The sequence below is a fragment of the Oncorhynchus kisutch genome, linkage group LG13 (genome assembly GCF_002021735.2).
Source record: "Oncorhynchus kisutch isolate 150728-3 linkage group LG13, Okis_V2, whole genome shotgun sequence".
In the NCBI taxonomy this organism is placed as follows: Eukaryota; Metazoa; Chordata; class Actinopteri; order Salmoniformes; family Salmonidae; genus Oncorhynchus; species Oncorhynchus kisutch.
The window spans coordinates 17,578,215-17,605,547 of NC_034186.2; the positions used below are offsets into that span (position 1 = coordinate 17,578,215).

Sequence of the window (27,333 nt, forward strand, 5' to 3'; positions counted from 1 at the left end):
CCCGAGCTCTGAAGCAAGCTTCCAGAATATTGGAACGGAAATGGCGCCACACCAAACTGGAAGTCGTCTGACTAGCTTGGAAAGACAGTACAGTGCAGTATCGAAAAGCCCTCACTGCTGCTCGATCATCCTATTTTTCCAACTTAATTGAGGAAAATAAGAACAATCCTAAATGTATTTTTGATACTGTCGCAAAGCTAACTAAAAAGCAGTATTCCCCAAGAGAGGATGGCTTTCACTTCAGCAGTGATACATTCATGAACGTCTTTGACGAAAAGATCATGATCATTAGAAAGCAAATTATGGACTCGTTTTTAAATCTGCGTATTCCTCCAAAGCTCAGTTGTCCTGAGTCTGCACAACTCTGCCAGGACCTAGGATCAAGGGAGACACTCAAGTTTTTTAATACTATAACATTTCAAGCTGCATACTGGACCCTATTCCAACTAAACTACTGAAAGAGCTGCTTCCTGTGCTTGGCCCTCCTATGTTGAACATAATAAACGGCTCTCTATCCACCGGATGTGTACCAAACTCACGAAAAGTGTCAGTAATAAAGCCTCTCTTGAAAAAGCCAAACCTTGACCCAGAAAATATAAAACAACTATCGGCCTGTATCGAATCTCACATTCCTCCCAAGAAATGTTTAAAAAGCTGTTGCACAGAAACTCACTGCCTTCCTGAAGACAAACAATGTATACGAAATGCTTCAGTCTGGTTGTAGACCCCATCATAGCACTGAGACTGCACTTGTGAAGGTGGAAAATTACCTTTTAATGGCGTCAGACCGAGGTTCTGCATCTGTCCTCGTGCTCCTAGACCTTAGTGCTGCTTTTGATACCATCGATCACCACATTCTTTTGGAGAGATTGGAAACCCAAATTTATCTACACGGACAAGTTTTGGCCTGGTTTAGATCTTATCTGGCGAAAAAAATATCAGTTTGTCTCTGTGGATGATTTGTCCTCTGACAAATCAACTGTAAATTTCGGTGTTCCTCAAGGCTCTGTTTTAGGACCACAATTGTTTTCACTATATATTGTCCCTCTGATGATGTCATTCGGAAACATAATGTTAACTTTCACTGCTATGCGGACAACACACAGCTGTATATTTTGATGAAACATGGCGAAGCCCCAAAATTGCCCTCCCTGGAAGCCTGTGTTTCAGACATAAGGAAGTGGATGGTGGCAAATGTTCTACTATTAAACTCGGACAAAACAGAGATGCTTGTTCTAGGTTCCAAGAAACAAAGAGATCTTCTGTTGAATCTGACAATTAATCTTGATGGTTGTACAGTCGTCTCAAATAAAACTGTGAAGGACCTCGGCGTTACTCTGGACCCTGATCTCTCTTTTGACGAACATATCAAGATTTTTTCCATCTACGTAACATTGCAAAAATCTGAAACTTTCTGTCCAAAAATGATGCAGAAATATGTATCCATACTTTTGTCACTTCTAGGTTAGACCAATGCAATGCTCTAATTTCCGTCTACTCGGATAGAGCACTAAATAAACTACAGTTAGTGCTAAACACTGCTGCTAGAATCTTGACTAGAACCAAAAAATGTGATCATATTACCCCAGTGCTAGCCTCTCTACACTGGCTTCCTGTTAAGGCTAGGGCTGATTTCAAGGTATACTGCTAACCTACAAAGCATTACATGGGCTTGCTCCTACCTATCTTTCCGATTTGGTCCTGCCGTACATACCTACACGTACGCTATGGTCACATGACGCAGGCCTCCTTATTGTCCGTAGAATTTTTCAGCAAACAGCTGGAGGTAGGGCTTTCTCCTATAGAGCTCCATTTTTATGGAATGGTCTGCCTATCCATGCGAGAGACACAGACTCGGTCTCGATCTTTAAGTCTTTATTGAAGACTCATCTCTTCAGTAGGTCCTATGATTGAGTGTAATCTGGCCCAGGAGTGTGAAGGTGAACGGAAAGGCACTGGAGTAGCGAACAGCCCTTGCTGTCTCTGTCTGGCCTGCAGGGGCAGAGTCACTGGCTTACTGGTGCTCGTCCATGCTCTCCCTAGGAGGGGTGCTTCACTTGAGTGGGTTGAGTTACTGGCGTGATCTTCCTGTTCGGGTTGGCGCTCCCCCCCTTGGGTTCGTGCCGTGGGGGAGATCTTTGTGGGCTATACTAAGGCCTTGCCTCAGGATAGTAAGTTGGTGGTTGAAGATATCCCTCCAGTGGTATAGGGGCTGTGCTTAAGCAAAATGGGTGGGGTTATATCCTGCCTGTTTGGCCCTGTCCGGGGGTATCGTCGGACGGGGCCAGTGTCTCCTGATCCCTCCTGTCTCAGCCTCCAGTATTTATGCTGCAATAGTTTATGTGTCGGGGGCAAGGGTCAGTCTGTTATATCTGGAGTATTTCTCCTGTCTTATCCGGTGTCCTGTGTGAATGTAAGTATTCTCTCTCTCATAGGACCATGCCTCAGGACTACCTGACCCGATGACTCCTTGCTGTCCCCAGTCCACCTGGCCGTGCTGCTGCTCCAGTTTCAACTGTTCTGCCTGTGGCTATGGAACCCTGACCTGTTCACCGGACGTGCTACCTGTCCCAGACCTGCTGTCTTCAACTCTCTAGAGACAGCAAGAGCGGTAGAGATACTCTGAATGATCGGCTATGAAAAGCCAACTGACATTTACTCCTGAGTTGCTGACCTGTTACACCCTCTACAACCACTGTGATTATTATTACTTGACCATGCTGGTCATCTATGAACATTTGAACATCTTGGCTGTGTTTTGTTATAATCTCTACAGCCAGAAGTGGACTGGCCACCCCTCATAGCCCGATTCCTCTCTAGGTTTCTTCCTAGGTTCTGGCCTTTCTAGGGAGTTTTTCCTAGCCACCATGCTTCTACACCTGCATTGCTTGCTGTTTGGGGTTTTAGGCTGGGTTTCTGTACAGCATTTTGTGACATCAGCTGATGTAAGAAGGGCTTTATAAATAAATTTGATTGATTGTTAGGATGAAAAAGCGCATGCACTGCAGCCTCAATTAGCCTAGCTAGCTAATGTTAGCTATCTTAACTAGCTTCTCCCGGTTTGATGCAGTCAAGACAGGTACTACGTCATAATATTTGATGATAAATAACCTAGCTATGGCAGCTATTAGTCTACTACATAGTTGATGATAAATAACCTAGCTATGGCAGCTATTAGTCTACTACATAGTTGATGATAAATAACCTAGCTATGGCAGCTATTAGTCTACTACATAGTTGATGATAAATAACCTGGCTATGGCAGCTATTAGTCTACTACATATTTGATGATCAATAACCTAGCTATGGCAGCTATTAGTCTACTACATAGTTGATGATAAATAACCTAGCGATGGCAGCTATTAGTCCACTACATAGTTGATGATAAATAACCTAGCTATGGCAGCTATTAGTCTACCACAGTGTGAGTTGGCTTGTTGCTTGGTTGCTGTCTCTCATCTCTTGTCTCTTCCTCCCTGCTCCCCGTGTCACTCTCTCACAGTACGGCCCCTCTCCCACATGCTAGAGCGACACCTCTCTCCCTCCTCTCGCGTTTTTTCAGCTCTGGTTAATAAAGTAGCTTAAAAAATGACTTTTCTGCTGCTTGCATCACATGGATCTGACTGGATCTGGATCCGACGACGTCTATACAGAACGGGTTAGTTGTCCTTGGGTCTGTTCGGAACAGTTCTTTATATTAAAATAAAACATTTAAGCATATTGTGACCCTATTTGGACCCGTGAAGACCTTTACTGTACCACAACATAACCAACTACTGAAGATTAAGTCAAACATTAATGACCACAACTTGAACATCAATGACCACAACCTTTCCGCTACTGCCCAAATTATAAAATATGTCATTGGCACACACCAGACACAGGCATGCCCAAACCTACGAATGTCAGTTTACTCACACACACACACACACACACAGAATATAATATTTCACTTACCCGAGCCGTGGGCATCTTGTTGGCCTCGACGTAGAAATGTGGGGTCCTGACTTCATACAACGCTCCATAGTCTAGCTCCTGAATAGAGAGAGATATAGAGTAGTTATACGTAACAATATAATAGATCAGATCTGAAAATACACACATTCAAGCTGTGTGTCTGTGTTACCGTGGTGCCCATGCGGTCCAGTGTGTCTTCGTTGATGGGGTAGCGCAGCCTCATTTTGCGGTACAGGGGGTGTTTCTCATAGTAGCTGACCAAGTCAACCAGACTCTCGAACTCTGCTGAGCTACCCAACATGAACATACGGCCCTCCTGCTGGATACGACAGTGTTTGATCTTACCTTCCGCCCTAGGGAGAGAGAAGGGGGAAAGGGAGGGGGGGAGAGGGAGAGAGTGGACAGGGAGAGGGAGAGAAAGGGGGAGGGGAGAAGGAGGGGGAGAGAGGCCGGGCAATAGAGAGAGAGTGAGGAGACGGAGGGGAGAGGGGAGTTGACAGAGCGAAAGGGAGAGAGGGGAGTTGACAGAGAGAGAAGGGGGATAGGGAGGGGGGGGGAGTGGACAGGGAGAGGGAGAGGGAGAGAAAGATGGGGGTGGAAGGTCAGAGATGTGTAGTGTAAAATAAAAGGTTTGGGCACTCAGATTCTCAAAAAGTTTTACAGCTACAACATTGAGAGCATCTTGACTGGCTGCATCACCGCTTGGTATGGCAACTGCTTGACATTCGACCGCAAAGCGTCACAAATGGAAGTGCGTCTGGCCGAGTACATCACTGGGACCGAGCTCCTTGCCATCCAGGACCTCTATACCAGGCAGTGTCAGAGGAAGTCCCAAACAATTGTCAAAGACTTCAGCCACCCAAGCCACAAACTTTTCTCTCTGCTACCACATGGCATGCTGTACCAGTGCACCAAGTCTGGATCCAACAGGACACTGAACAGCTTCTACCCCCAAGCCATGAGACTGCTAAAGAATACTGCTACAGTTTAAGTCAGAAGTTTACATACACTTAGGTTGGAGACATTAAAACTCACTTTTCAACCACTCCACAAATTTCTTGTTAACAAACTATAGTTTTGGTAAGTTGGTTAGGACATCTACTTTGTGCATGACACAAGTAATTTTTCCAACAATTGTTTAAAGAACAGATTATTTCACTTATAATTCACTGTATCACAATTCCAGTGGGTCAGAAGACTACATACACTAAGTTGTGCCTTTAAACAGCTTGGATTTTTTTTTTGTAGACCTCCACACTTAAGTATAAACACCATGGGACCTTGCAGCCGTCATACCGCTCAGGAAGGAGACATGTTCTGTCTCCTAGAGATGAACGTACTTTGGTGCGAAAAGTGCAAATCAATTCCAGAACAACAGCAAAGGACCTTGTGAAGATGATGGAGGAAACAGGTACAAAAGTATCTATATCCACAGTAAAACAAGTCCTATATCCTCTCCCTGTAACTATTCCCCAGGTCGTTGCTGTAAATGAAAATGTGTTCTCAGTCAACTTACCTGGTAAAATAACAGATAAACACATTAAAAAAATATCGACATAACCTGAAAGGCCAATCAGACAGGAAGAAGCCACTGCTCCAAAACTGCCATAAAAAGCAAGACTACGGTTTGCAACTGCACATGGGGACAAAGATCATACTTTTTGGGGAAATGTCCACTGGTCTGATGAAACTAAATTAGAACTGTTTGGCCATAATGACCATCGTTATGTTTGGAGGGAAAAGGGGGAGGCTTGCAAGCCGAAGAACACCATCCCAACCGTGAAGCACGGTGGTGGCAACATCATGTTGGGGGGTGCTTTGCTGCAGGAGGGACTGGTGCACTTCACAAAATAGATGGAATCATGTGGAAGGAACATTATGTGGATATATTGAAGCAACATCTCAAGACATCAGTCAGGAAGTTAAAGCTTGGTTGCAAATAGGTCTTTCAAATGGACAATGACCCCAAACATACTTCCAAAGTTGTGGCAAGATGGCCTAAGGACAACAAAGTCAAGATATTGGAGTGGCCATCACAAAGCCCTGACCTCAACCGTATAAACAATTTGTGGGCAGAACTGAAAAAGTGTGTGCGAGCAAGGAGGCCTACAATCCTGACTCAGTTACACCAGCTCTGTCAGGAGGAATGGGCCAAAATTCACCCAACTTATTGTGGGAAGCTTGTGGAAGGCTACCCGAAACGTTTGACCCAAGTTAAACAATTTAAAGGCAATGCTACCAAATACTAATTGAGTATATGTAAACTTCTAACACACACACACACACACACACACACACACACACACACACACACACACACACACACACACACACACACACACACACACAACATATGCCCACACACAGATAACATGCACACACACTGGACTCTACCCACACACTCACACATACTTATACCCCAACACACACACACACAACATACGCCCACACACAGATAACATGCACACACACTGGACTCTACCCACAAACTCACACATACTTACACCCCAACACACACACACACAACATATGCCCACACACAGATAACATGCACACATACTGGACTCTACCCACACACTCACACATACTTACACCCCAACAGACACATACACACAACATACGCCCACACACAGATAACATCCACACATAGGCATACTGACGCCCTGCACACACACTTTCACAATCACCACATACGATGCTGCTATACTCTACGTAAATGTAAAGTACATACAGCACCAGTCAAAGGTTTGGACACACCTACTGATTCAAGGGCTTTTTTAATTGTTTTCCTATTTTCTACATTGTAGAATAATAATGAAGACATCAAAACTATGAAATAACACATGGAATCATGTAGTAACCAAAGAAAAGTGTTCAATAAATCAAAATATATTTTATATTTGAGATTCTTCAAAGTAGCCACCCTTTGCCATGATGACAGCTTTGCACACTCTTTGCATTCTCTCAACCAGCTTCATGAGGTAGTCACCTGGAATGCATTTAAATTAACAGCTGTTAAAAGTGAATTTGTGTAAAAATTATGAATTTGTTAACTTCCTTCTTAATGCATTTGAGCCAATCAGTTGTGTTGTGATAAGGTAGGGGTGGTATACACAAGACAGCACTATTTGGTGAAAGACCAAGTCCATATTATGGCAAGAACAGCTCAAATAAGCAAAGAGAAACGACAGTCCATCATTACTTTAGGACATGAAGGTCAGTCAATCCAGAACATTTCAAGAACATCTACATTTTCTTCAAGTGCAGTCGCAAAAACCATCAAGCGCTATGATGAGACTTGCTCTCATGAGGACCGCCACAGGAAAGGAAGACCCTGAGTTACCTCTGCTGCAGAGGATACGTTCATTAGAGTCACCAGCCTCAGAAATTGCAGCCCAAATAAATGTTTTACAGATTTCAAGTAACAGACATAAACTGTTCAGAGGAGACTGCGTGAATCAGGTCTTCATGGTCGAATTGCTGCAAAGACACCACTACTAAATGACACCAATGAGAAGAAGAGACTTGCTTGGCCCAAGAAACACAAGCAATGGACATGAGACCAGTGGAAGTCTGTCCTTTGGTCTGATGAGTCCAAATTTTAGATTTTTGGTTCCAACCGCCATGTCTTTGTGAGAAGCAGAGTAGGTGAACGGATGATCTCCACATGTGTGGTTCCCACCGTGAAGCATGGAGGAGGAGGTGTGATGATGTGGGGTGCTTTGCTGGTGACACTGTCTATGATTTATTTAGAATTCAAGGGACTCTTAACTAGCATGGCTACCACAGCATTATGCGGCGATACGCCATCCCATCTGGTTTGCACTTCCAGGACACCTCCAGGCTGTGTAACGGCTATTTGACCAATTGACCCATTGAGATGGTTTGGGATGAGTTGAACCGCAGAGTGAATGAAAAGGAGCCAACAGGTGCTCAACATATGTGGGACTGTTGGTTGAGAGAATACCAAGGGTGTGCAAAGCTGTCATCAAGGAAAATGGTGGCTACTTTGAAATATAAAATATATTTAGATTTGTTGAACACTTTTTTGGTTACCACATGATTCCAGTAGGTGTGCTCAAACTTTTGACTGGTACTGTATCTACCACAAATACCTCGTACCCCTGCAGATCAACTCGGTACTGGTACTGCCTATATATAGCCATGTTATTTTCTACTTCCTGTATTTAGCCATGTTATTTTCTACTTCCTGTATTTAGCCATGTTATTTTCTACTTCCTGTATTTAGCCATGTTATTTTCTACTTCCTGTATTTAGCCATGTTATTTTCTACTTCCTGTATTTAGCCATGTTATTTTCTACTTCCTGTATTTAGCCATGTTATTTTCTACTTCCTGTATATAGCCATGTTATTTTCTACTTCCTGTATTTAGCCATGTTATTTTCTACTTCCTGTATTTAGCCATGTTATTTTCTACTTCCTGTATTTAGCCATGTTATTTTCTACTTCCTGTATTTAGCCATGTTATTTTCTACTTCCTGTATTTAGCCATGTTATTTTCTACTTCCTGTATTTAGCCATGTTATTTTCTACTTCCTGTATTTAGCCATGTTATTTTCTACTTCCTGTATATAGCCATGTTATTTTCTACTTCCTGTATTTAGCCATGTTATTTTCTACTTCCTGTATTTAGCCATGTTATTTTCTACTTCCTGTATTTAGCCATGTTATTTTCTACTTCCTGTATTTAGCCATGTTATTTTCTACTTCCTGTATTTAGCCATGTTATTTTCTACTTCCTGTATTTAGCCATGTTATTTTTAATCAATTTTTTTATTCGTTATTCACTGCGTCTATTTTAGCATTGTTGGAAAAGGAAATTAAATTAATTTAATTAGAATATAATTGAAAAGTCTTTGTTTTTCTATGGGTGTGTTTGTTTATGTGTGTGTGTGTTACCTGAAGGAGATAGCGTAGGAGTTGATGTCGCTGCGTTTGCGGAGCAGGTAGGCCCCGTCTCTGGGTACCCTCATCAACATGTGTTCAGCCTGGACACGAGAAAGACTGGAGTGGAACCACCTAAACACAACATAACACAGAATACTCACGCGTCTGTGTGTATGAGGACGTATGTGTGTATGAAAGCGTGCATGTATGAGGATGCGTGTGTGTGTTTATGAGGACATGTGTGTGTCACAGGAGGGTGGTGGCACCTTAATTGGGGAGGACGGGCTCGTGGTAATGACTGGAGTGGAACAGGTGGAAAGATATCAACAACATCAAACACATGGTTTCTATATTTTTGATGTCATTCCATTCACTCCGTTCCAGCCATTACTATACGCTGTCCTCCCCTCAGCAGCCTCCACTGCTGTGTGTGTGTGAACATGGGGAACACAACATGTGTGTTACTAACACATTAACTTTCTCTCTCTCTCCCACACACACACACACACACACACACACACACACACACACACACACACACACACACACACACACACACACACACCCCAACCCCCCTCCCCTCTTACTCTCTGCTCTCGTGTGCGTTGGGCTGTGGTACAGGGCTGCCCAGCCTCATCTCAAACTCGTTGCAGCGTAGGGGCGTGTCTCTGTAGTGGCAGATGAGTCTATACAGGCTGTCAAACACCAAGTTGTCAGTCAGGTAGTAGCGGGTGGAGCCAGACTCCTGGCGGGAATGGATCCTACAGTGCTGCACACGCCCAGATCGCCTGGAGGGGAGGGGCCACAGGTGTCAATCAAGATGGAAGGGCCCACACATGACATCATATCCTGGGGACCTACAAGGTTCCAAATGGCACCCTACTCCTTACTGTATTGAGTGTACTATCCTGAACAAAAATATGAACGCAACATGTAAAGTGTTGGTCCCATGATTCATGAGCTGAAATAAAAGATCCCAGAAATGTTCCATACACACAAACAGCTTAATTCTCTCAAATTGTGTGCACACATTTGTTTACATCCATGTTAGTGAGAATATCTCCTTTGTCAAATTAATCCATCCACCTGACAGGTGTGGCATATCAAGAAGCTGATTAAACAGCATGATCCTTACACAGGTGCACCTTGTGCTGGGGACAATAAAAGGCCACTCTAAAATAGACTATTATTTCACACAAAACAATGCTACAGACGTCTCAAGATTTGAGCATAGAGAGGACCAGCACAGAGAGGACAAGCACAGAGAGGACCAGCATAGAGACATAGAGAGGACCAGCATAGAGAGGACCAGCATATAGACATTGAGAGGACCAACATAGAGACATTGAGAGGACCAACATAGAGACATAGATTGGACCAGCATAGAGACATAGAGAGGACTAGCATAGAGACATAGAGAAGACCAGCATAGAGAGGACCAGCATAGAGACATAGAGAGGACCAGCACAGAGAGGACCAGCATAGAGAGGACCAGCATAGAGAGGACCAGCATAGAGACATAGAGAGGACCAGCATAGAGAGGACCAGCATAGAGACATAGAGAGGACTACCATAGAGACATAGATTGGATCAACATAGAGACATAGAGAGGACTACCATAGAGACATAGATTGGACCAACATAGAGACATAGAGAGGACTACCATAGAGACATAGAGAGGACTAGCATAGAGACATAGAGAAGACCAGCATAGAGACATAGGTGACTGACCAAAAGGAGAGGGTGTAGTCTCCTACGAAGGTCTCACTCTCTCGGACCAGGAAGGTCCCATCCTTGCCCCCGCCCTCACAGTACTCCTGCAGCAGTTTCTCAGCAACCTGTCTCCCATCCCGCCCCCCTCCCAGCTTCCCATGGAACCAGCGCTCTGCACAGTGCTGCTCATTGTTGTTACACTCCTAGATGGGGGGGAGAGGGAGGGGGACAGAGGGGGGTGGGGGTGGGAGGAAAGAGGGGGTGGGGGAGAGAGAGGGGAGGGGAGAGAGAGGGGGGTGGGGGTGGGAGAGATTAGAAATGCAAATGACAAAACATTCTGTTCCACTTCATTCGACATCCTGCTATTTACCTAGTAAGTACTGTAGTTAGACATTAAGTGGTAAAATAGTAATTACCTAACAATTACATTTAGGTTTCTTTCCTCACATTGAAGGTCATTGAGTGTGTTGAATTATTTTAAGTAGGTCACAGAAAGTATGTTGTTACCAAATATGACCAAACAGGACAGTTAAATAAGGTGTGAGCAAGAATAGTTTGTTCCACTCACATTTGTAACCATCCCTCTCACCTCTTTCCCCCTCCCCCCCTCCTCTTCCTCCTCCTCCTCCTCTTCCTCGGCAGTCTGGTAGTGAGAAGTCTCCTCCGAGTAGTAGATCTTATTACTGCTCAGAACAAAGTAGTGGGGAGTCCATGTCTGAAACACACACACACACACACACACACACACACACACACACACACACACACACACACACACACACACACACACACACACACACACACACACACACACACACACACACACACACACACACACACACACACACACACGTGTAACCAACATAGAAATGATGACACACACACATATCTACTGTGTGCCCACACATCACATACACATATGTTCCCACACACACACTCACGTGGTCTATGGGGTCTTCCAGGTAGAGAATGCCATTCCTGAGGGAGTTACTGATGTCAGCCTCAGAGTAGCTGGCTGACGTCACCTCTTCATACAGAGAGCCCTCCACCAGTTTCTTGTGCTGAAACACACACACAGTTTAGTTAAGGTTGACTAGTGGTTGACTTTGGGTCAGTATTGTGTCTGAAATGGCATATTATTCCCTTTTGTAGTCTTATGACCAGAGGCCCTACAGCCATTTCAGACAGCCATGTCAGACACAGCCCACAGACTTGGCACGGTCATGTTATGGTCAGTGTGTTTGACCTTTCGGTTGTTCAGTCACCTTGATGAGTATCTTCCTGCGTAGCTGGTAGGGCGAGGGCAGCTCATCTGCATTCAGGTCCACTGGTTTGGTCAGCAGCAGATCTCCAAACACCTTCTTAAAGTGATTAGCCATGTTCCTTTGTTGAACCACACTACAGTGGTCCTCTATGGACAGAATCACTGGGTACCTACAGATACACACAGATACAAACACACGTGTAAGACACACATGTTAAAGAGAGACAGTGAGTGAGTGAGTGAGTGAGTGAGTGAGTGTCTACTCACTCTGAAGTGACAAAGGCATGCTCTTTGATGGTGTGCAGCACGTCCAGGAATTTGATCTTGGAGGTGAGAGTGTGGCCATGGTAGATGATTGGCAGGTCATCAGGCCCATCCCAGCAATCAACTGAAACAATGTTTTCACACAGTGCAAGGTCAAAGGTCAAGGTTAGATTTGATCAATAATTGCCTTGAATGTTCCTGCATGCTTTATTCTTGTGTGGTGTTGCTTTGGCAATACAACTTTTTTTCATCATGTCAATAAAGCATTTAGAATATAATTGAATTGAGAAAGAGAGATAGAGGGAGTTGAAGAGGAATTGAATTGAGATAGAGGGAGTTGAAGAGGAATTGAATTGAGAAAGAGAGATAGAGGGAGTTGAAGAGGAATTGAATTGAGAAAGAGAGATAGAGGGAGTCGAAGAGGAATTGAATTGAGAAAGAGAGATAGAGGGAGTTGAAGAGGAATTGAATTGAGATAGAGGGAGTTGAAGAGGAATTGAATTGAGAAAGAGAGATAGAGGGAGTTGAAGAGGAATTGAATTGAGATAGAGGGAGTTGAAGAGGAATTGAATTGAGAAAGAGAGATAGAGGGAGTCGAAGAGGAATTGAATTGAGAAAGAGAGATAGAGGGAGTTGAAGAGGAATTGAATTGAGAAAGAGACAGAGAGGGAGTTGAAGAGGAATTGAATTGAGAAAGAGAGAAAGAGGGAGTTGAAGAGGAATTTAATTGAGAAAGAGAGATAGAGGGAGTTGAAGAGACATTGAATTGAGAAAGAGAGATAGAGGGAGTCGAAGAGGAATTGAATTGAGAACGAGAGATAGAGGGAGTCGAAGAGGAATTGAATTGAGAAAGAGAGAGAGGGAGTTGAAGAGGAATTGAATTGAGAAAGAAATAGAGGGAGTTGAAGAGGAATTGAATTGAGAAAGAGAGATAGAGGGAGTTGAAGAGGAATTGAATTGAGAAAGAGAGATAGAGGGAGTTGAAGAGGAATTGAATTGAGAAAGAGAGATAGAGGGAGTTGAAGAGGAATTGAATTGAGATAGAGGGAGTTGAAGAGGAATTGAATTGAGAAAGAGAGATAGATAGAGGGAGTTGAAGAGGCATTGAATTGAGAAAGAGAGATAGAGGGAGTCGAAGAGGAATTGAATTGAGAAAGAGAGATAGAGGGAGTTGAAGAGGAATTGAATTGAGATAGAGGGAGTTGAAGAGGAATTGAATTGAGAAAGAGAGATAGAGGGAGTTGAAGAGGAATTGAATTGAGATAGAGGGAGTTGAAGAGGAATTGAATTGAGAAAGAGAGATAGAGGGAGTCGAAGAGGAATTGAATTGAGAAAGAGAGATAGAGGGAGTTGAAGAGGAATTGAATTGAGAAAGAGACAGAGAGGGAGTTGAAGAGGAATTGAATTGAGAAAGAGAGAAAGAGGGAGTTGAAGAGGAATTGAATTGAGAAAGAGAGATAGAGGGAGTTGAAGAGAAATTGAATTGAGAAAGAGAGATAGAGGGAGTCGAAGAGGAATTGAATTGAGAAAGAGAGAGAGGGAGTTGAAGAGGAATTGAATTGAGAAAGAGAAATAGAGGGAGTTGAAGAGGAATTGAATTGAGAAAGAGAGAAAGAGGGAGTTGAAGAGGAATTGAATTGAGAAAGAGAGATAGAGGGAGTTGAAGAGAAATTGAATTGAGAAAGAGAGATAGAGGGAGTCGAAGAGGAATTGAATTGAGAAAGAGAGAGAGGGAGTTGAAGAGGAATTGAATTGAGAAAGAGAAATAGAGGGAGTTGAAGAGGAATTGAATTGAGAAAGAGAGATAGAGGGAGTTGAAGAGGAATTGAATTGAGAAAGAGAGATAGAGGGAGTCGAAGAGGAATTGAATTGAGAAAGAGAGATAGAGGGAGTTGAAGAGGAATTGAATTGAGAAAGAGAGATAGAGGGAGTCGAAGAGGAATTGAATTGAGAAAGAGAGATAGAGGGAGTTGAAGAGGAATTGAATTGAGAAAGAGAGATAGAGGGAGTTGAAGAAGATGAAGGTTCTTACGTTCTATGCAGCGACAGCCCATCCTCAGGCAACGAGCGTAGGCCTCTAGAGATGACTCACTGGAGAACTGATCACCTGTCAGATACCTGAGAGAGAAGGGGGAAAAAGGGAGAGGGAGAGAAGAGGAAGATAGGAGAGGAGGAAAGGAAGTGAAAAGAGAGAGTGTTATATGGAGGGTTGAATGAGCAGTATGTAATTTGGTCATTTGAGAGAGATACAGAGAGGTAGAGGTATAGAGGTATAGAGGTGTGACCCTACGTGAGAGAGATACAGAGAGGTAGAGGTATAGAGGTATAGAGGTGTGACCCTACGTGAGAGAGATACAGAGAGGTAGAGGTATAGAGGTATAGAGGTGTGACCCTACGTGAGAGAGATACAGAGAGGTAGAGGTATAGAGGTATAGAGGTGTGACCCTACGTGAGAGAGATACAGAGAGGTAGAGGTATAGAGGTATAGAGGTGTGACCCTACGTGAGAGAGATACAGAGAGGTAGAGGTATAGAGGTATAGAGGTGTGACCCTACGTGAGAGAGATACAGAGAGGTAGAGGTATAGAGGTATAGAGGTATAGAGGTGTGACCCTACGTGAGAGAGATACAGAGAGGTAGAGGTATAGAGGTGTGACCCTACGTGAGAGACATACAGAGAGGTAGAGGTATAGAGGTATAGAGGTATAGAGGTGTGACCCTACGTGAGAGAGATACAGAGAGGTAGAGGTATAGAGGTATAGAGGTGTGACCCTACGTGAGAGAGATACAGAGAGGTAGAGGTATAGAGGTATAGAGGTGTGATCCTACGTGAGAGAGATACAGAGAGGTAGAGGTATAGAGGTATAGAGGTGTGACCCTACGTGAGAGAGATACAGGTATAGAGGTATAGAGGTATAGAGGTATAGAGGTATAGAGGTAGAGGTATAGAGGTAGAGGTATAGAGGTATAGAGGTAGAGGTATAGAGGTGTGATCATACGTGTTGTGTGATGAGGAAATCCAGTACTGAGACAGGGGTCTCTTCATGTCGTCAGAGACAACAACAGCAGGTCGAGGGTCACACAATGAGTTCTCCTTGGAGTACAGGAACGTCAGGAACTGAACAGAGAACAAACCATTAGAGGATGAGTAGACCAGGGAGAGAGAGAGTGGTGTATGTGTGCATGTGTTTGTATGCATGCGTCTTACCTCATCTAGCTGTAGCATAGGTTCGGTCTGTGATCCACCCCTCAGGTAGCCCGTTAGGAACTCTCTGACGCGGCTCAGGTCCGACGCCCATGACTCCTGCATGTGTCACATGGTCATGACATCATCAACATGCAACCAGGAAACACATCTCAGTCATAGAGTTGGATAAAGGGCTAATTTGCCACAAAGCTTGTTTTAGCATTTGCAGTACCATTGAGGACTCACAATTTTGAAGTAGTCAATTGGGTGGGACTTTCTATGGGTTAAGGAAAGATCACAGAAATGCATCCAGGTCATCAGGAGAGATCACCAATGAATTATACTCCTGAGCAAACGTTCCATAACTACAGGTGACAGTTAGATCACCAACTTTAGCCTTATCCTATCCCACCTCAAAACCTTCACTTACAGCCTCCTCAACCCACTGCAGTTCGCCTATAGAGCCAACAGGTCTGTGGACGCCGCTGTCAACATGGATCTCCACTACATCCTTCTGCACCTCGACAACCCAAAGACTTGTGTGAAGTCATCTGACTCCATTTGTCAGTGAATCAACAACTTCCTGTCCAACAGGACACAATACGTGAAGCAGGGAAAACCTCTCTTGGACTCTCTGTCCCTTCTTCTATGCTGACTCTAATCCAACGAATGACACCACCCTGGTCGGCCTTATCTCCAACGGTGACGAGTCTATGTACCGGAGAGAGGATGACAGGATGGTGGCCTGGTGCAGTCACAAAAAATCTACGGCTTGAAATCAACGGCTCAGCTGTAAGTACGGCTGAGTCATTCAAATTCCTGGGGACCATCACCTCCCACAACCTCAAGTGGGAGGACAACAGCACAGTGGTCACCAAGAAGGCACAACAGAGGGTGCACTTCTTGCGTCAGCTGAATAAATTCAAACTCTCACTCTACACAGCCATCATCGAGTCCATCCTCACCTCCTCGATCACTGTCTAGTTCGGAATGCCTCTGCCTGGTCCAAGGGCAAACTGCAACGGATTGTGGAAATGCTGCGAGGGTCATCGACTGCCACCTGCCCTCCATCGTAAACCTTCACGACTCCAGGACAAGGCAGCATGCAGGAAAGATCATCACCGACCACTTTCACAACAATCGTCACCTCTTCCAAAGACTCCCCTCTGGCGAACGGTACAGATCAATCACAACCAAAACCTTCTGCAACCTGAACAGCTTCTTCCCCCATGCTGTGACCCTTACCAACCGGCCACCTTGATCTTCTGATTCATGGACTATGCACTCTTCAATACGCACAGTCTATGAACCCTACAATACGCACACTGTCTATGCACCCTGCAATACTCACACTGTCTATGCACTCTTCAATACGCACACAGTCTATGAACCCTACAATACGCACACTGTCTATGCACCCTGCAATACTCACACTGTCTATGCACTCTTCAATACGCACACTGTCTATGAACCCTACAATACGCACGCTGTCAATGAACCTTGCAATACTCACAATGACTATGCACTCTGCAATATGCACACTGTCTATGCACCCTGCAATACTCACACTGCCTATGCACCCTGCAATACTCACACTGCCTATGCACCCTGCAATACTCACGCTGTCTGTGCACCCTGCAATACTCACACTGTCTATGCACCCTGCAATACTCACACTGTCTATGCACCCTGCAATACTCACACTGTCTATGCACCCTGCAATACTCACACTTCACTTTCTTCCTAGAACTGCACATTGCTCTTTGCACTGCCCTTTGCGCTCTGCCACGGACTAACTATATTTCCCCCATTGCACATCGTCATGTCCATGTAGTTTTATTCATACATCTCTACCTGAATAAGTTATAATGTAGCTGACTCTATATGGTTTGTAAATTAGTCTGTAGTTTTATTCATACATCTCTACCTGCATAAGTTATAATGTAGCTGACTGTATATGGTTTGTAATGTCATCTGTAGTTTTATTCATACATCTCTACCTGCATAAGTTATAATGTAGCTGACTGTATATGGTTTGTAATGTCATCTGTAGTTTTATTCATACATCTCTACCTGCATAAGTTATAATGTAGCTGACTGTATATGGTTAATTGCCTGTCTGTATACTCTGTTAATTGTCTGTCTGTATACTCTGTTAATTGTCTGTCTGTATACTCTGTTTATTGTCTGTCTGTGTACTCTGTTAATTGTCTGTCTTTATACTCTGTTAATTGTCTGTCTGTGTACTCTGTTTATTGTCTGTCTGTGTACTCTGTTTATTGTCTGTCTGTGTACTCTGTTAATTTTCTGTCTGTGTACTCTGTTAATTTTCTGTCTGTGTACTCTGTTAATTGTCTGTCTGTAATCTCTGTTAATTGTCTGTCTTTTTTTCTTCTTCAAGGTTTCCAAGATGGTGTAGCAGTCAGACATCCTTTGTCCTCGTCTTGTCCCGTGTATATATGTTTTGTATCTTTTTGTCTTTTTCTTCGCATATCTTGCTATATATTTTTTCTAAAAACTAAACTTCAAAACACTCTCCTGCAACCCACCTCACCAAATGTGGTGCGGATTATTTTTTTCCCCAAAAGTATTATTCACCTCATATCCAAAATCCACAACAGAAGCTAGCCAGAAGTTAGCCAGAAGCTAGCCAGGAGTTAGCCAGCTCACTAGCTAACGTTAGTATTCAGCTAACCACGGCTAGCAGTCATCAGCTATCCTTTAGCTAGGAAAGCTATCACCAGTTTTGTACAACACGACTCAGACCAGAGCATATCCCCGGATTTCTACCGCAAGCTCTGGACATTTACACCTGGATCTTGCAGCTAACTAGCTGCTATCCGAGTGACTATTGGCTAACACCAATTATCCTGAAGCTAGCCAACTGAAGAGTTCCATCAGCCACTCCTGGGCTACAAACACCTATCCGGACCCGTTTTACTGCCGATGCGGAGCCCCACCGGGCCTTCACGACTGGAATACCGACATTATCTGCCCAAGGGAGTTATTAAACTGGCCCCTCCATCGCGACGTAACCTGAACGCCCATCTGCTAACTGCGGCCCGCTAATCGTTAGCTGTCTTGAGCATATCGGCTGCTATCTGAACAGGTCTATCGAACAATCTTCTTGGGCCACTATAACTATAACTATTTTGACAATTGGATTTGTCCCCTCTACGACACGGAAAACACTAATCTACCGACGGAAACGCACGGGGTGGCTAAAAACAGACCTTCATCTTCTGCTAGCTTGCTACCCATGGCTCGGCTAGCTGTCTGAATCGCTGTTACTCCAACCAACCTCACTACTCACTGGACCCTTATGATCAGTCAGCTAAGCATGCCTCTCCTTAATGTCAATATGCCTTGTCCATTGCTGTTCTGGTTAGTGTTTATTGGCTTATTTCACTGTAGAGCCTCTAGCCCTGCTCATTATACCGTATCCAACCTTTCAGTTCCACCACCCACACATGCGATGACATCACCTGTTTTCAATTATGTTTCTAGAGACAATATCTCTTTCATCATCACTCAATGCCTAGGTTTACCTCCACTGTATTCACATCCTACCATATCTTTGTCTGTACATTATTCCTTGAATCAATTTTATCGCCCCCAGAAACCTGCTCCTTTTACTGTCTGTTCCGAACGTCCCAGACGTCCAATTCTCATGGCATTTTGCCGTACCCTTATCCTATTCCTCCTCTGTTCCTCTGGCGATGTAGAGGTGAATCCAGGCCCTGCAGTGCCTAGCTCCTCTCCTATTCCCTCCTCCCTAAGTTTGTTTTATTCACTGCGTTAGCACACTCTGCCAACCCGGATGTCTTAGCCGTGTCTGAATCCTGGCTTAGGAAGACCACCAATAACTCTGAAATCTCCATCCCTAACTACAAATGTTTTAGACAAGATAGAATGGCAAAAGGGGGTGGTGTTGCAATCTACTGCAGAGATAGCCTGCAGAGTTCTGTCCTACTATCCAGGTCTGTACCCAAACAATTTGAACTTCTACTTTTAAAAGTCCACCTCTCTAAAAACCAGTCTCTCACTGTTGCCGCCTGCTATAGACCACCCTCTGCCCCCAGCTGTTATCTGGATACCATATGTGAACTGATTGTCCCCCATCTATCTTCAGAGCTCGTGCTGCTAGGTGACCTAAACTGTGACATGTTTAACACCCCGACCATCCTACAATCTAAGCTTGATGCCCTCAATCTCGCACAAATTATCTATGAACCTACCAGGTACAACCCCAAAGCTGTAAACACGGGCACCCTCATAGATATCATCCTAACCAACTTGCCCTCTAAATACAACTCTGCTGTTTTCAACCAAGATCTCAGCGATCACTACCTCATTGCCTGCATCCGTTATATGTCAGCGGTCAAACAACCTCCACTCATCACTATCAAATGCTCCCTGAAACACTTCAGCGAGCAGGCCTTTCTAATCGACCTGGCCCGGGTATCCTGGAAGGATATCAACCTCATCCTGTCAGTAGAGGATGCCTAGTTATTTTTTTTTTAAAGCCTTCATCGCCATCTTAAATAAGCATGCCCCATTCAAGAAATGTTGAACCAAGAACAGATATAGCACTTGGTTCTCTCCAGACCTGACTGCCTTTAACCAACACAAAAACATCCTATGGCGTTCTGCATTAGCATCGAACAGCCCCTGTGAAATGCAACTTTTCAGGGAAGCTAGAAACCAATATACACATGCAGTTAGAAAAGCCAAGGCTAGCTTTTTCAAGCAGAAATTTGCTTCCTGCAAAAAAAAAAGTTCTGGAACAGTGTAAAGTCCATGGAGAATAAGAGCACCTGCTCCCAGCTGCCCACTGCACTGAGGATAGGAAACTATCACCACCGATAAATCCACTTTAATTGAGAATTTCAATAAGCATTTTTTCACGGCTGGCCATGCTTTCCACCTGGCTACCCTTACCCCGGTCAACAGCACTGCACCCCCCACAGCAACTCACCCAAGCCTTCCCCATTTCTCCTTCTCCCAAATCCAGTCAGCTGATGTTCTGAAAGAGCTGCAAAATCTGGACACCCACAAATCAACCTGGCTAGACAATCTGGAACCTTTCTTTCTAAAAAATTATCTGCCGAAATTGTTGCAACCCTATTACTAGCCTGTTCAACCTCTCTTTCATGTCGTCTGAGATTCCCAAAGATTGGAAAGCAGCTGCGGTCATCCCACTCTTCAAAGGGGGGGACACTCTTGACCCAAACTGCTACAGAGCTATATCTATCCTACCCTGCCTTTCTAAGGTCTTCGAAAGCCAAGTTAACAAACAGATCACCAACCATTTCGAATCCCACTGTACCTTCTCCGCTATGCAATCTGGATTCAGAGCTGGTCACGGGTGCACCTCAGCCACACTCAAGTTACTAAATGATATCTTAACCGCCATAGATAAGAAACAATACTGTGCAGCCAAATTCATTGACCTGGCCAAGGCTTTTGACTCTGTCAATCACCACATTCTCATCGGCAGACTCAACAGCCTTGGTTACTCAAATTATTGCCTCGCCTGGTTCAGCAACTACTTATCTGAGAGAGTTCAGTGTGTCAAATCTGAGGGCCTGTTGTCCGGGCATCTGGCAGTCTCTATGGGGGTGCCACAGGGTTCAATTCTTGGGCTGACTCTCTTCTCTGAATATATCAATGATTTCGATCTTGCTGCTGGTGAGACTCTGATCCACCTCTATACAGACGACACCATTCTGTATACTTCTGGCCCTTCTTTGGACACTGTGTTAACTAACCTCCAGACGAGCTTCAATGCCATACAACTCTCCTTCCATGGCCTCCAACTGCAAGTCAAACTAAATGCATGCTCTTCGAACGATCGCTGCCCGCACTTGCCCGCCCGTCCAGAGTAGTGCTCTGTTAATTATCTGTCTGTGTATTCTGTTAATTGTCTGTATGTATACTCTGTCAATTGTCTATCTGTGTATTCTGTTAATTGTCTGTCTGTGTACACCAATAAAGGAGATTCTGATTCAAGAAGAATACAAAAGAAATGTGAGGTGGGGAGATGGATAGACATGAAAGAAAAGGAGGAGATTCTGATACCTGTTCAGACAACACACTCCTGGTGGCAGTATGTATGTACCCTTTCAGTTTGTTTACAAACTGTCAATAAACTCATAGAAGTAGTAGAAGAAGAAATTGAGAACATTAAAATGGAGATAGTTCTCAATGGCACTGTCCATGCTATCACATAAACCATTAGTGCAAAGATGCAGAGATTAGCTCTCTAGTACATCTCTAGAGAGCTCATACAGTTACAGACAGCAGCATCTGTTTCACTGAGCAGGAGACTCTCACAGCAGCACTGTGTAATACGTTAACCGTGAAGCACGTGAAAATGTGCCAGTACCTTCTGATCCAGCTGTAGAAACTTCTGGAAGTCGTAAAAAGAGATCTGACACAGCTCTGGTCTGTCCACATTCCTACACACACACACACGCACGCACGCACGCACGCACGCACGTACACACGCACACACACACACACACACGCACGCACGCACGCACGTACACACGCACACACACACACACACACACACACACACACACACACACACACACACACACACACACACACACACAGAAAATGTTTTAAAGGTCAGTACAATATCTATAGGTTACCTCTAATTAGTAGGTTGAGAATAGAGGAGAATAAAAAAGATGGTAGGAAGATAGATACACATCAAAGAGATGGAGGAGATTTGGGAAGACACACATGGACAATAGGAGGTGGAGGAAAAGAGAAGAGAAGAGGAGGAGGTGGGACTCACCGGAGGGGGAAAGAGAGCTCCAGCTGCTCAATGATCTGAGGGAACAACGGGAGAGCCTGGTGAGGGAGGGGTACACAGGGCATGGAGTGTGTGTGTGTGTGTGTGTATTTGTGTGTGTGTGCATGAGCATTTGTGTGTGTGTGTGTACGTATATTTTCTATTACTCACACTCCTCTGTGCGTCGAACATCAATGTTCTGTAGAGCTGAGCAAAGTGAGGGAAGGAGAGATCACACCTGGCTTCCACTTCCTGTCCAGACAGGAAGTACACAAGTTATTACATGTACAAATCATCTCATTTAAAACTGTGGCAGCCTGTACATGCCTGGGGATATCTATCATCTATTACCTGTAGCTTGTCTTTGAGGAAGCGCATGTTGGGGACTCTGTAGTTGATATGAGGTAGCAGGGCCTTCACATCCTTTACTGTGATACTGGACAGGACAATATAATAAAGAAACAAGAGATTTAACAGAGACAATAGAACATTACTGACCGGACAATAAAATGTTACATTTATTCATATCAGTTTGAATTGTCACTCTTCCATCAGGTCCAGTGACTCACGCAGTACCTATCTGAACCAGCAGGGGAGGTACATTGACCAAAGGAAGGATTACAGTGTTATAGTTCTGTTAAGTTGTATTTCAGTCTGTTTTAGTTATGTTTCTAGCCATAGCAAGTGTAGAGTTTAGTTATGTTTCTAGCCAGAGTAGAGTTTAACTATGTTTCCAGCAAGGGCTAGAGTAGCATTTAGTTATGTTTTCAGCCATAGCAAGTGTAGAGTTTAGTTATGTTTCTAGCCAGAGTAGAGTTTAACTATTTTTCCAGCCAGGGCTAGAGTAGCATTTAGTTATGTTTTCAGCCAGAGCTAGAGTAGAGTTTAGTAATGTTTCCAGCCAGAGCTAGAGTGGAGGTTTATCATGTTTCCAGCTAGAGCAAGAGTAGAGGTTAGCCAGAGTAGAGTTTAGTTATGTTTCCAGCCAGAGCAAGAGTGGAGTTTAGTTATGTTTCCAGGCGGAGATATAGTGGAGTTTAGTTATGTTTCCAGTCAGAGTTAGAGTGGAGTTTAGTAATGTTTCCAGCCAGAGTTAGAGTGGAGTTTAGTAATGTTTCCAGCCAGAGCTAGAGTAGAGATTAGTTATGTTTCCAGCCAGAGCTAGAGTAGAGGTTAGTTATGTTTCCAGCCAGAGCTAGAGTAGAGGTTAGTAATGTTTGAGTAGAGGTTAGTAATGTTTCCAGCCAGGGCTAGAGTAGAGATTAGTTATGTTTCAAGGCAGAGCTAGAGTAGAGTTTAGATATGTTTCAAGACAGAGCTAGAGAAGAGCTTAATTATGTTTCCAGCCAAATAATAGCTTTGATATGTTTCCAGCCAGAGCTAGAGTGGAGTTAAGTTATGTTTCCAGCCAGAGCTAGAGTGGAGTTAAGTTATGTTTCCAGCCAGAGCTAGAGTGGAGTTAAGTTATGTTTCCAGCCAGAGCTAGAGTGGAGTTAAGTTATGTTTCCAGCCAGAGCTAGAGTGAAGTTAAGTTATGTTTCCAGCCAGAGCTAGAGTGGAGTTAAGTTATGTTTCCAGCCAGAGCTAGAGTGGAGTTAAGTTATGTTTCCAGCCAGAGCTAGAGTGGAGTTAAGTTATGTTTCCAGCCAGAGCTAGAGTGGAGTTAAGTTATGTTTCCAGCCAGAGCTAGAGTGGAGTTAAGTTATGTTTCCAGCCAGAGCTAGAGTGGAGTTAAGTTATGTTTCCAGCCAGAGCTAGAGTGGAGTTAAGTTATGTTTCCAGCCAGAGCAAGAGTGGAGTTAAGTTATGTTTCCAGCCAGAGCTAGAGTGGAGTTAAGTTATGTTTCCAGCCAGAGCTAGAGTGGAGTTAAGTTATGTTTCCAGCCAGAGCAAGAGTGGAGTTTAGTTATGTTTCCAGCCAGAGCTAGAGTGGAGTTTAGTTATGTTTCCAGCCAGAGCTAGAGTGGAGTTAAGTTATGTTTCCAGCCAGAGCTAGAGTGGAGTTTAGATGTGTTTCCAGCCAGAGCTAGAGTGGACTTAAGTTATGTTTCCAGCCAGAGCAAGAGTGGAGTTAAGTTATGTTTCCAGCCAGAGCTAGAGTGGAGTTTAGATGTGTTTCCAGCCAGAGCTAGAGTGGAGTTTAGATGTGTTTCCAGCCAGAGCTAGAGTGGAGTTAAGTTATGTTTCCAGCCAGAGCTAGAGTGGAGTTTAGATGTGTTTCCAGCCAGAGCTAGAGTGGAGTTTAGATGTGTTTCCAGCCAGAGCTAGAGTGGAGTTAAGTTATGTTTCCAGCCAGAGCTAGAGTGGAGTTTAGATGTGTTTCCAGCCAGAGCTAGAGTGGAGTTTAGATGTGTTTCCAGCCAGAGCTAGAGTGGAGTTAAGTTATGTTTCCAGCCAGAGCTAGAGTGGAGTTAAGTTATGTTTCCAGCCAGAGCTAGAGTGGAGTTTAGATGTGTTTCCAGCCAGAGCTAGAGTGGAGTTTAGATGTGTTTCCAGCCAGAGCTAGAGTAGAGTTTAGATGTGTTTTATTAATGGAGTATCACAGTTCTGTTTAGTTCGTTTAGAACAAGAGCTAGAGTAGCAATTAGTTATGTTTCAAGGCAGAGCTAGAGTGGAGTTAAGTTATGTTTCCAGCCAGAGCTAGAGTAGCAATTAGTTATGTTTCAAGGCAGAGCTAGAGTGGAGTTAAGTTATGTTTCCAGCCAGAGTTAGAGTAGCAATTAGTTATGTTTCAAGGCAGAGCTAGAGTGGAGTTAAGTTATGTTTCCAGCCAGAGTTAGAGTGGAGTTTAGTAATGTTTCCAGCCAGAGCTAGAGTGGAGTTAAGTTATGTTTCCAGCCAGAGTTAGAGTGGAGTTTAGTAATGTTTCCAGCCAGAGCTAGAGTGGAGTTAAGTTATGTTTCCAGCCAGAGTTAGAGTAGCAATTAGTTATGTTTCAAGGCAGAGCTAGAGTGGAGTTAAGTTATGTTTCCAGCCAGAGTTAGAGTAGCAATTAGTTATGTTTCAAGGCAGAGCTAGAGTGGAGTTAAGTTATGTTTCCAGCCAGAGTTAGAGTAGCAATTAGTTATGTTTCAAGGCAGAGCTAGAGTGGAGTTAAGTTATGTTTCCAGCCAGAGTTAGAGTAGCAATTAGTTATGTTTCAAGGCAGAGCTAGAGTGGAGTTAAGTTATGTTTCCAGCCAGAGTTAGAGTGGAGTTTAGTAATGTTTCCAGCCAGAGCTAGAGTGGAGTTAAGTTATGTTTCCAGCCAGAGTTAGAGTGGAGTTTAGTAATGTTTCCAGCCAGAGCTAGAGTGGAGTTAAGTTATGTTTCCAGCCAGAGCTAGAGTGGAGTTTAGTAATGTTTCCAGCCAGAGCTAGAGTGGAGTTTAGATGTGTTTCCAGCCAGAGCTAGAGTGGAGTTAAGTTATGTTTCCAGCCAGAGCAAGAGTGGAGTTTAGTAATGTTTCCAGCCAGAGCTAGAGTGGAGTTAAGTTATGTTTCCAGCCAGAGCTAGAGTGGAGTTTAGATGTGTTTCCAGCCAGAGCTAGAGTGGAGTTTAGATGTGTTTCCAGCCAGAGCTAGAGTGGAGTTAAGTTATGTTTCCAGCCAGAGCAAGAGTGGAGTTTAGTAATGTTTCCAGCCAGAGCTAGAGTGGAGTTAAGTTATGTTTCCAGCCAGAGCTAGAGTGGAGTTTAGTAATGTTTCCAGCCAGAGCTAGAGTGGAGTTTAGATGTGTTTCCAGCCAGAGCTAGAGTGTAGTTTAGTAATGTTTCCAGCCAGAGCTAGAGTGGAGTTTAGATGTGTTTCCAGCCAGAGCTAGAGTGGAGTTTAGATGTGTTTCCAGCCAGAGCTAGAGTGGAGTTTAGATGTGTTTCCAGCCAGAGCTAGAGTGGAGTTTAGATGTGTTTCCAGCCAGAGCTAGAGTGGAGTTTAGATGTGTTTCCAGCCAGAGCTAGAGTGGAGTTTAGTTATGTTTCCAGCCAGAGCTAGAGTGGAGTTTAGATGTGTTTCCAGCCAGAGCTAGAGTGGAGTTAAGTTATGTTTCCAGCCAGAGCTAGAGTGGAGTTTAGTTATGTTTCCAGCCAGAGCTAGAGTGGAGTTTAGATGTGTTTTATTAATGGAGTATCACAGTTCTGTTTAGTTCGTTTAGAACAAGAGCTAGAGTAGCAATTAGTTATGTTTCAAGGCAGCGCTATAGAAGAGTTTAGTAATGTTTCCAGCCAGAACTAGATTAGAGCTTAATTACATTTCCAGCCAAAGAAGAGTTTTGAGATGTTTCCAGCCAGAGCTAGAGTGGAGTTAAGTTATGTTTCCAGCCAGAGCTAGAGTGGAGATTAGTTATGTTTCCAGCCAGAGCTAGAGTGGAGATTAGTTATGTTTCCAGCCAGAGCTAGAGTGGAGATTAGTTATGTTTCCAGCCAGAGCTAGAGTGGAGATTAGTTATGTTTCCAGCCAGAGCAAGAGTGGAGTTTAGTTATGTTTTATTTATGGAGTATCACCGTTCTGTTAAGTTAATTTAGAGACATAGCTAGAGTGAAGTTTAGTTATGGAATAACACAGTTCTGTTTAGTTCGTTTAGAACCAGAGCTATAGTAGTTTAGTTATGGAGTATCACAGTTCTGTTTAGTTTGTTGAGAACCAGAGCTATGGGCGAGTGGCAGCCGGAAAGCCTCCTGCTTGGTCTCAATGTTTGGACTCCACAGGGAGGGGCGGAGAGCAGGGGGGTGAACTCTCTCTCTCCCCGCTTCCACCGGACGGGCCAGAGAAGGGGAGCAGGGCTGGGTCTGGCTGGGTCGGGTACACACTGGATATCATACTCTCTCTCTCTGAGCCTCTCTTCATTATCTGTCTGTGTGTTTTTCTTTCTAACTATTTTCCCTTACATACAATAAGTCTCTCCTCTCTCTAAACCTCTCTTCATCAATCCCTCTCTAGTTTCCTCTTTCTTTTGCTTTCACTCTCAGACAGTCTCTTTGTGTTATGGGACTTTCAGGTAGTCTCTGTGTTATGGGACTCTCAGACAGTATCTTTGTGTTATGGGACTCTCAGACAGTCTCTCTGTGTTATGGGACTCTCAGACATCTCTTTGTGTTATGGGACTCTCAGACATATCTCTGTGTTATGGGACTCTCAGACATCTCTCGGTGTTATGGGACTCTCAGACATCTCTCTGTGTTATGGGACTTTCAGGTAGTCTCTGTGTTATGGGACTCTCAGACATCTCTCTGTGTTATGGGACTTTCAGGTAGTCTCTG

The 27,333-nt window shown here is 44.0% G+C and overlaps 1 protein-coding gene across 1 annotated transcript in view; it reads right to left on the minus strand.

The window, feature by feature from the left end:
• The window catches only part of LOC109882317 (1-phosphatidylinositol 4,5-bisphosphate phosphodiesterase gamma-1), an 85,011-nt gene that overhangs the window by 16,714 nt on the left and 40,964 nt on the right, over positions 1 to 27,333 (minus strand). Inside the window, exons 5-20 of the mRNA XM_031785705.1 lie at positions 22,450 to 22,534; positions 22,270 to 22,350; positions 22,102 to 22,136; positions 21,682 to 21,754; positions 15,315 to 15,410; positions 15,106 to 15,224; positions 14,140 to 14,225; positions 12,111 to 12,231; positions 11,845 to 12,013; positions 11,521 to 11,640; positions 11,169 to 11,294; positions 10,598 to 10,782; positions 9,454 to 9,654; positions 8,879 to 8,998; positions 4,127 to 4,310; positions 3,958 to 4,035 (exon numbers count right to left, since the gene is read on the minus strand). Of these exons, the coding sequence (XP_031641565.1) occupies positions 3,958 to 4,035; positions 4,127 to 4,310; positions 8,879 to 8,998; positions 9,454 to 9,654; positions 10,598 to 10,782; positions 11,169 to 11,294; positions 11,521 to 11,640; positions 11,845 to 12,013; positions 12,111 to 12,231; positions 14,140 to 14,225; positions 15,106 to 15,224; positions 15,315 to 15,410; positions 21,682 to 21,754; positions 22,102 to 22,136; positions 22,270 to 22,350; positions 22,450 to 22,534 (1,879 nt within the window). The remainder of the gene's footprint in view (positions 1 to 3,957; positions 4,036 to 4,126; positions 4,311 to 8,878; positions 8,999 to 9,453; positions 9,655 to 10,597; positions 10,783 to 11,168; positions 11,295 to 11,520; positions 11,641 to 11,844; positions 12,014 to 12,110; positions 12,232 to 14,139; positions 14,226 to 15,105; positions 15,225 to 15,314; positions 15,411 to 21,681; positions 21,755 to 22,101; positions 22,137 to 22,269; positions 22,351 to 22,449; positions 22,535 to 27,333) is intronic.